Genomic DNA, 11,791 nt, shown 5'->3' with positions numbered 1-11,791 from the left:
CCTCATATTTTTATCCCATACATACTACATAGTACATAGAATATAGATTATAGATCTTTGTAAATTATGCAGTGAAAAGCCATTTCAACATAATGGATCTAATTGTGCCAACGAAATTGTAGTTTATATTTAGTTTTAATTAGTGTTTGCCTACACATACTCAGCTTACATTAAATTACACATCTACAGAGGCACAAATAAAAGAATAGCATTTATATTTAAATATAACATGACATAACGTTTCTGTTCTTTTAAAAAAAATCGCTCCTGGCAAGTTAGTTAACTGGTATGTTAATAAATTGTTAATATAATGTAGTTTAAAAATCATCGAAAACTCGGAAAGGCCAACGATGAATAAATAACAGGCTCCACAAAATGCACACCTCCAAACAAGCGCTTGTAACACAGACAAGGATTCCAAGATGTCTAGCGTATGTACCCTGCAAATGTGCAGGTAAAATAGGCTAAATGAACGTGCGTGTTGGGGTGGTGGGGAAGGAGCGGTCTATTTTTAGTTGTGGATATCAACTCAGTTCTAGGTTACGTGCTATACTGCTACTCACGCGCGATTTGTATGAGCTGGGAGTGGGTTTCAACATCGTGCATTAAAATATATTTAAGTTGATTTCAAAAGATGTGACAGTCAACTGTTCTTCGGTGTGATTTGTTGAGCCTATAATTTGTCACTGTAAACAGATCTATAACTAGATCTTTGTATTGGTTATAAATATTCCAATCATAAGGTTATGCAATCATAAGGTTTATCAATAACCACCTATAATCAATAGGATACTAAATTTAAAAAAAAAAAAATTTGGAAACGCTTCACGATTCTGCGTGTCATCTCTGCGCGAGGGCCATGCTAATCTTCTCTGTATCGTTCCAATTTTATTGTATGTACTGCGTGAACAGTACACCTTAACACTGGAACACATTATATTTATACCCGTGAATGTTACATTTCATTTCTATACGATGTTTCATTAAATGAATATGCTCAATACTTCTTGCAAATTTATGTCACATTGGTATTTTAAATACTTTTCATAAAAGATCAAATTATATTAGATACAAGAATTAGTTAATTTTTGAAAATATATGTATTACATTCCTTTTCACATATAGAATTAGGAAATTTGTTAGATCCCGTGTATTACCTCCCCTGTTACTTTTTAAAAAATCTTATTAACTCCCATTTCAGGCTTGATTTATTTTATTTTTTAGAAGAGAAATTTTTATTTATTTAATACTGTTTCTATGCCAATAGCACAATGTACATTTCGTAAATTTAACACTTAGGCCTACTTGACATGCTGTTTTGTAACATCAGTTTTCCTGTAACAGCTCTGAGGTAATTTGTGTATTATTTTAAATTAACAGTGACCAAACTTAAGTGAAAAGTGTAGTGGTCAACAATGTTCAATTTTGCTTAGTTTATATTTTACTGAAGAACTTAATGTCTTTTACCTGATATAAAAATTTAAACAAGGCTATAAAATAGCTTGAAAGAGTCATTTATATATTAAAAGAACTGTAGTGACAAGGTTCTGGTAGGTTGGAACTATTTTTTTAAATATTTGATGTAAGGTGTTACAATTAAAATCTAAAACATTACCCTGTAAATTATACTTATAAATGGGCAGCAATATGTGATTTAATTGTTAACACATTTGCTTAACTACATTGAATAATAAACAAAAAAGTTATTACTTTTTTTTTATTGTACATATTATTTCTTATATACACACATTACAATTTATATATATCAATACATAAAAATGTGCTCTAATAAATATTTAAGTCCAATTGAAAAAAAAGTAAAAATAATCTGTTAAAAAAGATGAAGCTGAAATAAAAAACAACACAAGGAAAACAGTGCAAGATTTATATTTCTTATCCTTTCTTTTAATATAATTGAAGTTTGTAATTCTATTTCAATAAAGATTTTCAAAACTGTATCTGAAAATCAACAAGTTAGTCTAAGCAGAGCTTATATGTTTAACTGGTATTATAGTTATTTACATGTGTAAACTTAAATGGACCTATATTTTTACTTTCTCATATACAGAGTATAGAGGAAGTTTTGTAATCATGCACAAAAATCACATGAAATTTTTTACAGTTTTCAGTTTTACTTCTCAATACTTCATCATATATGGAGTATAGAGGACTTATTTTAATCGAGCAAAAATTCTAAATCCAGATTTCTCAAAATTTCGGCGTCTTATACGTAATTGAGTCGGAAAAACTGGGCTTTGCAATACTGTCTGTGTGTGTGTTTCAGTGGACACGATAACTTGAGTACCATTACAGCTAGGTTGGTGAAATTTCATATAAGTATTATATCAAATTTGTAGTTCTGTATCAACTTTTCAGCGATTTCTGATGACCGGAAGTGGAACTTATTCTACTTTTGGTTTTTCAAAAGCCTATAACTTGAGTATGGTTTCAGATAAACAAAGTTTCAAATATAAGGAAAAGATATAATTCTGTGCCATCTGTCAAATTTTGAGTAATTTCCGTTGACCGGATGTAGTAAATTACGCTTTATCCGATTTCTCAAAAAACGCATGAATTTATAAAGTACTAATATTCATCATTATTATACCGTTCACTTGGTGCGTAATTCTTTTTTTCTATAAGATTCTATTCTTTTAAAAAAGTTTAAATAATTAAAAATGTATTTAAAATCCTGTCTATATCCCGAATTGCTTTCTCTGTGGTGTTATAAATGTGATATAAGCATATTCTAGAAAGTTTAGGGGAGATCAATCTTGCTTTATTTACAACTGGTTTCACTTTTGTCCAGAAACTGGGACATAAAGGGGGACAACAAGACAACAAGAAAAAAAGGAATTACAATCAAGTGAAATGATGACATTGTCAGCTTATGATTATGTGCATTTTAAAAACAACTTAAATAAAATTAACATTTTAAAAAAAACTTTTTTTAAGGCAAGTAATAGTAAGGAAAAATAGAATAAAATGTAGGCAGAATGGTTCCTATTTTGAAAGAAAAATAAGCTTCATTTATTTTTTAAAAAATAAGCTATATATACATTTTTATCATTCTACTTTATTTTAAGAATTTGTCAAGAAGCAATATAATTATCAATAAATGTACAAACACAACTTGTAACAATCAGAACTTTTTGAATATATATATAGATCTATATTGAATTCCATTCTTGATGCAGATTTTGGTATTACAGGGTTAAGTTATCAAATTCCACAAGCTTAAACCTTGTCTGGTTAACAGCAACATTGTTATCGTTGTGACTCTCTAAGATTTCTTCCACACGACACACTGGACAGTTCAGGGGTTTCTTGATAACTTGATCCATATCGTAGCCCTGAAGTTAGACATTAAGACAAATCAAGACAGAGAAAACCCTAAACTTGTCACACAGTTGTTTTGTTTGTTTAAATGATCAGTGTATCTAAATTTTCTATTAAAGAAAACTGCAAACAATTTATTAGTAAGTTTTTTTTTGTATTTAGTCATTACTATTTTCACAATTTTTTAACATGCAATACAAGATCTCATATATTTAAGCTATAATAAAAAATATTGTAGAATAGCTTGAAATCACCTCATCATCTGTCTCTTGTGGCAGGACTGACTCTATTGACCTTTGGGTCAACTGGACAGGTCATGAAAAAATAAAAGAAAAATCCAATCTTATTATATTGTACTTTAAACTAAAAAAATAATAAACAACACTTAAATTCTATAAGAGATAAAAATGCTTACTTTAACATTTTCATTTTCAAATAAATATATTTTATAAGTTAGGATGTTATTTTTAAACCTACTTATACGTTTAATGAATAAATTACACATTCTTACACTATTTCAGAGAAATAATCTTTTTAAATTTACTATTAGGTTTCATGTTACTTACATTAATTTTGACCAGGGAGCCATTAGGCATGGACTGGCATTGAACATAAGCTTCCATTTTCATTCGTGTCACTAGTGAGTCCACTTGGCTTTTACAGTTGGTACAAACTATTGAACTAGAATATTTTTTTAAAGTATAAGTAAATGATTATTATATTATGTTTTTTTTTCATACAGTACACATTCTAAATTTAAATTGAGTGCATTTGTTGCTTATGGTAAAAAAAAAATCAATAATATGAGATTTTTTAAAAATAAAGACATAACATTCTTATTTTGTTTTTTTACAGTTTCATACACTACTACTAGTACAATTAAATAAGCAAGTGATTCTTATGTCCTTGCTTTGTTCAATGTTCCTAATTTCAATATAATTATATTTTAATATAATGCTGTCAATTTTATCTTTAAAAATAACTCAGAATAAGAAATTTGTTTTTTATTTTTATTTAAAAGTTAAATGATTTAATTTTCACTTCCTTTCACAAGTAACAAATTATGAGCATCTTAATTACTTTAATTATAAGGAACCTACCCTGAATCTTCAGTGGTGTTTGTGTCACATCCACACACAGGACATTCCTCCCATGAAAAAGCTGTGTTTTCATCTATTTCACAAATAATTCCTGAAATTTAATGAGCCGGATTTCAGAATGTTGTATTGCCTGAATGGCTTTCACTTCAAGTTTTTGTTTCGCATAAACAATTTTTAAACATACAACTTAATTTACTTCCAATTTTTTGTACAAGAAATGTTTAATTTTTTAAAATATTAATCATCTTTTTAAAAATTGGTTAGAAAAGCTCTATAGATGAAAATCTATAGATCAAAAGGTTCACCTTCCACTCTGACAAAATCTCCAGAGGAGCAGGACACACTGACCTCTGGCAGGACCAGAGGGCATGAAACAATTCTTTCAATCGCAGACTGACCAAGTCTATCTGGAACTTCCCATTCTGCCCAAGACTTCTGGCCCAATATTAGGGTAAACTTGTCACAATGAAGAAAACCTACAAAAAGTGAAAATGTATTTTAAATCTTAAGCAGAATTTTAAAAGTACTTATTGTTGTAAATATTTATTTATATGACTATTGTTATACAAAGATCATCCTCAAATATAACTATATTAAAAATTGTAGCAGAATTTAATAAATAATTTTGTATGAAAATAAAAAGCTAAAATGGAGCAAGTTACTTCAAAATTTGAATCCATCAACAATATAACATTTATGAACTTGTTGGCTTACAATGCATGAGAGTAAAATGTATTTTTAGAACAATTACATTGTGTTTCGATGTGTTTAATAATTCAACTTCCTAATTATAAAACTAAGAAAAACTATTAATAATTTAATAAATCTAGGGAAAAAAAACTAACTTGTGGCTGAAGGGAGACAAAAATACAAGAAAATTGAGAAACAAGTTATCACCCTTATCAGAGATAACATCCTGGAAAAAACAGACTGAAGACATGTTTTCCAACACACAAGAACTGTCTACTTCCAACTTCTGCATGGCTGTAAATCCATTTTGGATACTAGACTCATCAAAGACAAACACAGTTGGTGAGACTGATGCCTGGAAAAAATGTATTAAATCTTGTTTTAGTGGCATTTTTTACACTTGAAAACTCAACACAATTCACCTAAGAGGGTTGAGGCTTTAAGATACATTTCAATATCAGTAGCATGAAGGTCTTTAGCTGTTCTACCATCCATACTGTTGTTGCATGTGATATATCTCAATATCAGTAGCATAAAGGACTTCAGAGGTTCTACTATTCATACTGTTGTTGTACATGATATATCTCAAAATCAGTAGCATAAAGGTCTTCATACTGTTAATGAGGTTGTGTGATACACCTCAATAGCATAAGGTAAATTGAGGTCTTCAGTATAATACCTATCAAACTGGTAAATCCCATTTTTAAGTCTAGGAAAGAAATAGTTTAGAATTCCTGGAATAGTGAATTTCATGAGCTTATCCAGTGTTGATGTACATGTAGCCATCTTTGTTAGAAGTTGAGAGTGAATGGCAAGGCAGAATAAAAGGTCAAAAGCTAAATATTGTTTTCTTCACATGTGCTTCTAAGGTAACTCAGTGTGGGGAACCATTGAGAGAATAACACACCTTTTCAACTTTGACCCTAAAGACCACCCTCCACTAACCAGCATAAAAAAATTAAAGAAACTTCAGACAACTACTATAAAATCAGCATGTATACCATTTTCACAAGACAGGGCACTTTTTACATATTCGGTCGAGAAATCATGAACATCGTTTGTTTAATAAATTGAAAATTAGTTTAAAATTATGCTTCGGTGCTTTACAAAATAGAAATAATTCCACAACTTAACTTATTTAGATGGACGCAAGTAAGCCAAAGTGAAGTTTGCGTGTGACAATGTATTGGATAAAATAAAATTAAGACAATTATTAGAACAAGAAATGTTTTTACAGCAACGACTGGAGGGTAAATAAAAAAAAGTATTTATTGTTAAAAACCAAAGAAAATCACAGACTTAAATACTATTACAAAATACAAAAAAAAAACTTACCTCCTTAAACCCAGAGTTCACCACTACTTTTGCCAAGAATGAAACTCTACCTCTCCTATCCATCTGTTGGAAAAAAAAATTGAAAATATTAGTAGTTCGATATTAAATAGTATAGCTGGAAATATATACATACACAAAAAAAGATACATTTTAAAAAATGATAAGAATAAAACAATTTATCTTAGTCATTGTGAATTCATATAAGTCATTTTATCAAGTTTAAGTAAACTTTGTATAATTTTTGTTATATCAGAAGGGAAACAAAGTTCTAAAAAGTATTTCTTATTCTTTTAATATTAAGGTATTTGTGTTAGCTTATACCATGCAAACTACAAATTTAAAACACTTAAAAATAACTTAAGCAACTGTAAATCAGTAATTTCTACACAACATCTGTTAGATTTTCACAAATACCTGAACGGTGTCTTTTAGATCCATAAGTTCAGAAGCTTGTGAATCTATTTGGCTGTCTTCCACATCCATTTTGATTATACAGTTATAGCCATTGGCTGACTTTAGCCAATAGGCAAAGTTGGGACATTTTCTAGTACTCTGAAGAAGAAGAAAATGTTCAAGAATGAAGAAAGAAGTAATTAAAATGTGTGTGGCTCTATAATCTAGAATGGTAATACAAAAATGTATACTTTTAAGCAAGTTTGCCCTAACCCATTAATACCAGGCTACTGGATAACATGAATATTGAGAATATAAATTATTTAAGAATATTAACTTTAAAAACATAATAGTTTGAAAATTAATATCACAGTTCAGTAAGGTATTCAAGAAAAAATGTAACTCTGCAACCCTATCAGGAAAAAAAATGCCAAGTCAGAAGACATCTTTAAAAAAAAAAACATTTTAACAGACCTGTATGAGTTGTGATGAGTCTGTTCCGCTCTGCTGACTTTGTTTGGGCTGCAGGGTCCAGGTGATGTCAATGATACCAAATAACTCTGGTTCTCTGCCAGAATTTTAAAAAATTTTAAATCAGAAAACATGAAGTAGATTTTATCCACTTTACATCCACTTTACATGAACATACAGTTGGAAGAGTGCTAATGTAACCTAAATTAATCTTACATGCTAGCCTTACTATACCCAGTTGTTAATGGGATTAACGTTATTGAAATTACAGAAAGAACAAAATAACAAGTTAAACTTTTTATAGAACTTGACTGTTAAAACATCAACAATGTAAAGAAATGTCACATCCTAGCCTTACATGTCCCTGATAATAAAAAAACGTCACATCCTATCCTTACATGTCCCTGTTGATAAAAAATGTCACATTCTGGCTTATACAACCCTGATGATAAAAAAAACATTATATCCTAGCCTTACATGTCTCTGTTGATGCGGGATTCAATGACTAGCCCTGAGCACAAACAACTTTTCCCATACAACTTCCACAGGCTTGAGATGTCGGTGAAGTCTTCAGGTAATGAGATGAAAATAATGGTACCTGCTGTGTCTTCCATTAAAAGATGGTGTCTTTAAAAAAATTATATTTATTATACTTCAGGTAATAAAACAAAAATTATAAATTGTTTAAGCACTACCTAGTTGATTTTTTTTCTGGCTCTCACTAAAGATATGTAAAAAAAAACTTCTGACTCTCACTAAAGATATGTAAAAAAACTAACAGAATTTTAAAAAAGTATATTTTCAAACAAATCACACACCTGATTATTTGAAGATTTTCCTCTCTGCATCTGAAAATCCTTATAACCCTGGCAAGGAAGGGAGGTAAATAGGTGGATTCTCTCCCCATTCCTTCCTTGCTTTCCAAAAATGTTCGCCTAACATTGGATGATTCGTGACACCATGGAGTTGCATTGATGGAATGGAGCACAGCTTTAGCTGGGTGACGAGGACCAATGTCTTCTGGCCTCTAAATATAATTTATTTTAAATAACAACTCTAATAAAATAAACATGCAAAACATTAATTTGGTCAAAAATGTTATCAAAAATAAAAAAATTTCAATAAAACAGATAAAATAAACAAAAATAGTCAAAAATGTTATCAGATAACTATTTTTAAATGTAATTAATAATTTAATTAGTTACCATATACCATGTTTAAATGTAATTCATTAAGTTAAAATCTGACCAAGATAAAAATTAAAAGATTTTATATTCACTAAATAAAATTATGACTGTTAGAAAATGCTTACCTGGATAGGAGAAATCACAGGAAATTTCACGGCAGGGCAGGAGCTAGCAGGAATAGACTGGTCTAAAATAGAATTTTAAAAGTTGTATTAATAAAATAACCAGAACAATAGTTTTACAAATAATAACACATGAGTCATAAAAACTATTTACTGTTAGCTTCAAAGTAAAGAAAATTGTTGTGAATTCTATCAAATACCTTTTGAACAAGGGCACTCCCACGTTGCAGATACATTATGTAGATTCTCTGATGTGTTTGTGGCCACTTTGGTAGTAGGGTTTTGAACAGAAGAAACTATGCGGACGTACTGTGTGCAAAGTAGAGTTTTCTCCCCTGAGCACTCTTCTAGTTGTTGCCTGAAGAAATGTTAGTTTAAAAGCTGGGTGATAGGAAAGTGGATTAACCTGCTTAATCTCTAAAGCAGATGTACAAGTAGATCAACTCTACAACACAAAAAGTGGGGGAGGAGGTTTGCACTCTCAACATATTTCAAAACATTTACAATGCAATAAGTTTAAACAAAATGCCTATTTTAGACAATTACATAAACAAAATATAGTAAATAAAAGAATGATCTTTAACTTACCAAGGTGGAAAAATCTGGACAGTTATGCCAGGTTTAAGTGCTAAACTCTCCACTGTATTTATTGTAAAAAGCACTTTGCATCTCAAGTCTCCTTCAGTTTCATTCAACAGTTTACACTGTGCAACATAAAGTGAGAACCTCTTGTCTAGGGTGAGCAGACTGACAGTCACAGACTTTCCTTTAGCTTCTTACAGAAATAGCACAAAAGGAAAATTTATGTTTTAATCAAATTTACAGTAAACAACATATACATTAGAATAGTCTTTAAGAGAGGTAAACTTGGTGTGTGTTTGTTATAGACTTATGACAAGTGAGAACAAATTTTATGTAGTCAAGTAAATGTCAAAAAAATCTGTTTGTATAATTTCCAATACCATAAGTTGTAAATTGCCCACCATTATTTGTTTCTGTGCTGAGAGAGTGATACCAAAATCTTACAGATGCCTTCTCACGATTGAGGAGTCGACTCAGCTGCCCTGCTATGCTGTCTCTAATTTATTAAAATAGAAATTGATACATTTTTCTAAACCTTCGAAGGAATAAGGTTTTTCAATTTAATAAAATGGTTAAATATTTTAGGCGGCTACCAAATTTTTCAGAACTAAAGTGCATTTATACTTTGCATGTTTTTTCTTTTTCTTAGCAGAGTCTTCACCCTCCTGACAACTTGTCAGATCCTGCTTGCTGGGTGTCTTCTGCTTCAGAAGGGCAGTAACCCAATCACTTGCTCGAATCTTCTTCTCCTTTGATATATCTGGTGAGGATGAAACACCACTATTGATATCTACGTCCTGTATAAGAGATATCACAGAATATTATTACTGTAAATCTAATCATATAAAAATGTTATTAGCTCTATTTTTTTCACTTCAGTTTCAATTTTAAAAATGTGAAAATGTTTCATTCAGGAAGACTTTTTTTTGCATACAATAATGAACTATCAAAAGTTTTTGACATTTTTTTTTAGAAAATTCTATTTAGTCTTACCTATTCTACCTACATTGTAACATTACATATCCTGAATTGCTGCATATTTTATTTTGGAAATACCATGGAGTTGTACTAATGAGTTATACACATCCATGGAGTTTGCTTCCAACAAACTTCACAGTTACCTGAGTTCCTACACTTTCTTCAAGGGGTTGCTGTACACCTCCTTCTGAATCACTGATTTCTTCCACCGTCAGCTCTTTAATCTCGCTACTGTCACTGTCAGATACTGAATCTATATCGGATATTTGATCAGGCGAATCTTGAAACATTTCTGTGTCCAGTCTCCTGACCACCCTAGGTTTTGAGCAGCTGTTCTTTTGATAGGACCATACATTCCCTGGTGTAATTTGAGTTGAGGTGTTTGGAAATGGGGAGAGTCCAAAGGTAGACTCCACTGGTGCATATGCCTGAGTTGATTTTTCACTAAGTGTCTGAAATTTGGGTTTTGACTGTTCACATTTTCCTAATTTATTATCTACAGGTGAGTCGGATTCTATAATTAAATTGTCACCTTCAGAAGATAACTTTTTATTAGTTTTCTGTTTATTCAATGTAGTATGGCGAGTTGGGGGAAGTTTATTAGAAGAATGCATTGTTATAGAACACAGTGTGGAATGTTCATTGTGAGAACGATCCATAATTAGACGATCTTGAGAAAAGCATCTTCTTTTTGTGGCACCATTTGATTGTGATGTACCTGGTTCATGCGTCTCATTTATCTTCTCTTCATCATCAGAGGAGCAGGATGACCATTCAATGTTTTCAGCTTTGTCCGACTTTATATCTAGGTAAAATTTAAAAAAAGAAATAATTTTGAAACCTGAAGAAATATTCAATGCAAAAATTGTTTTAAGTATTAGAATCAGTAGCATTTCAATTCTTTATTGTTATACCTATTTTTGAATATTGTGGATGATACACAATAACAAACAATTGTTATTTAAATTACAAATTAAAGCCAGTATTGTTTTTATTACCTTGTAAAATTAGGACAATAAGAACAAGCATACCAAGAATAAAAATGTTTTTAGTTTATTATTAATAAACATTTGTGAATCTTTAATAAAGTGTACATAAAATTAATTCCTACCTGGATTCAAAATATCTGTAAAATTTGATAAAAATCCATTTGTTTCAAACGATACATTTTGCACACCATTAGATGACTGTTTCATTATAATAGTTCTTTTAGCAATATTTGATCTTGAAACAATTTTTCTTTTACCCTGTAATTTTTTAGCTTTCGGTGTCTTATCTGTGTTAATGACAATGTCACTGTCGTCATCTTTTCTGAATGATCCATCTAATGCATTACTTATTAGTTTACTGAATTTGACCACGTCAGTGAATCCCTCACCAAAGTGATGCCAGGCAGATTGCGACATCACTTTTTAAAACTCTGACGAGATTGAAATGTTACACGTTGATCACACAGAAAAAGAACATAGGTTTTTGTATTAAACCTGAAACCAAAATAAGAAGGACTATTTACATTTCATATTAAACAATTTTTTTAAAAATAAAATGTTAGCCAAGAATGCATGTGTCTGTAAAATGGGAAGGGGGGGGGTCA

General features: G+C 30.4%; 1 protein-coding gene and 1 non-coding gene across 2 annotated transcripts; both read right to left on the bottom strand.

Annotated features, from left to right (window-relative positions):
- Window positions 1-809: 809 nt before the first annotated feature.
- Window positions 810-915, bottom strand: LOC131945095 (U6 spliceosomal RNA). Its single transcript, XR_009387107.1, has one exon. It is a non-coding gene; the product is annotated as a U6 spliceosomal RNA (small nuclear RNA).
- An 874-nt stretch (window positions 916-1,789) lies between these two features.
- On the bottom strand, window positions 1,790-11,410 carry LOC131945090 (DNA repair-scaffolding protein; the record flags this gene model as incomplete). The annotated part of the gene is given in 18 exon segments (XM_059306075.1): window positions 1,790-3,353; window positions 3,594-3,644; window positions 3,906-4,020; window positions 4,440-4,530; window positions 4,745-4,915; window positions 5,337-5,484; window positions 6,465-6,527; window positions 6,879-7,016; window positions 7,332-7,425; window positions 7,806-7,955; window positions 8,147-8,355; window positions 8,641-8,702; window positions 8,838-8,995; window positions 9,226-9,412; window positions 9,621-9,715; window positions 9,844-10,016; window positions 10,341-11,002; window positions 11,309-11,410. Coding segments are annotated over 18 exon segments (2,816 nt in total), but the record flags the coding sequence as incomplete, so codon positions are not given.
- Window positions 11,411-11,791: the final 381 nt, after the last annotated feature.

This window comes from Physella acuta, unplaced genomic scaffold, assembly GCF_028476545.2.
Source record: "Physella acuta isolate Inbredline_101_S28 unplaced genomic scaffold, ASM2847654v3 ptg000523l, whole genome shotgun sequence".
NCBI lineage: Eukaryota > Metazoa > Mollusca > Gastropoda > Physidae > Physella > Physella acuta.
The sequence above is the reverse complement of the archived record's forward strand: the minus strand, read 5'-3'. Positions and strand labels throughout refer to the sequence as shown.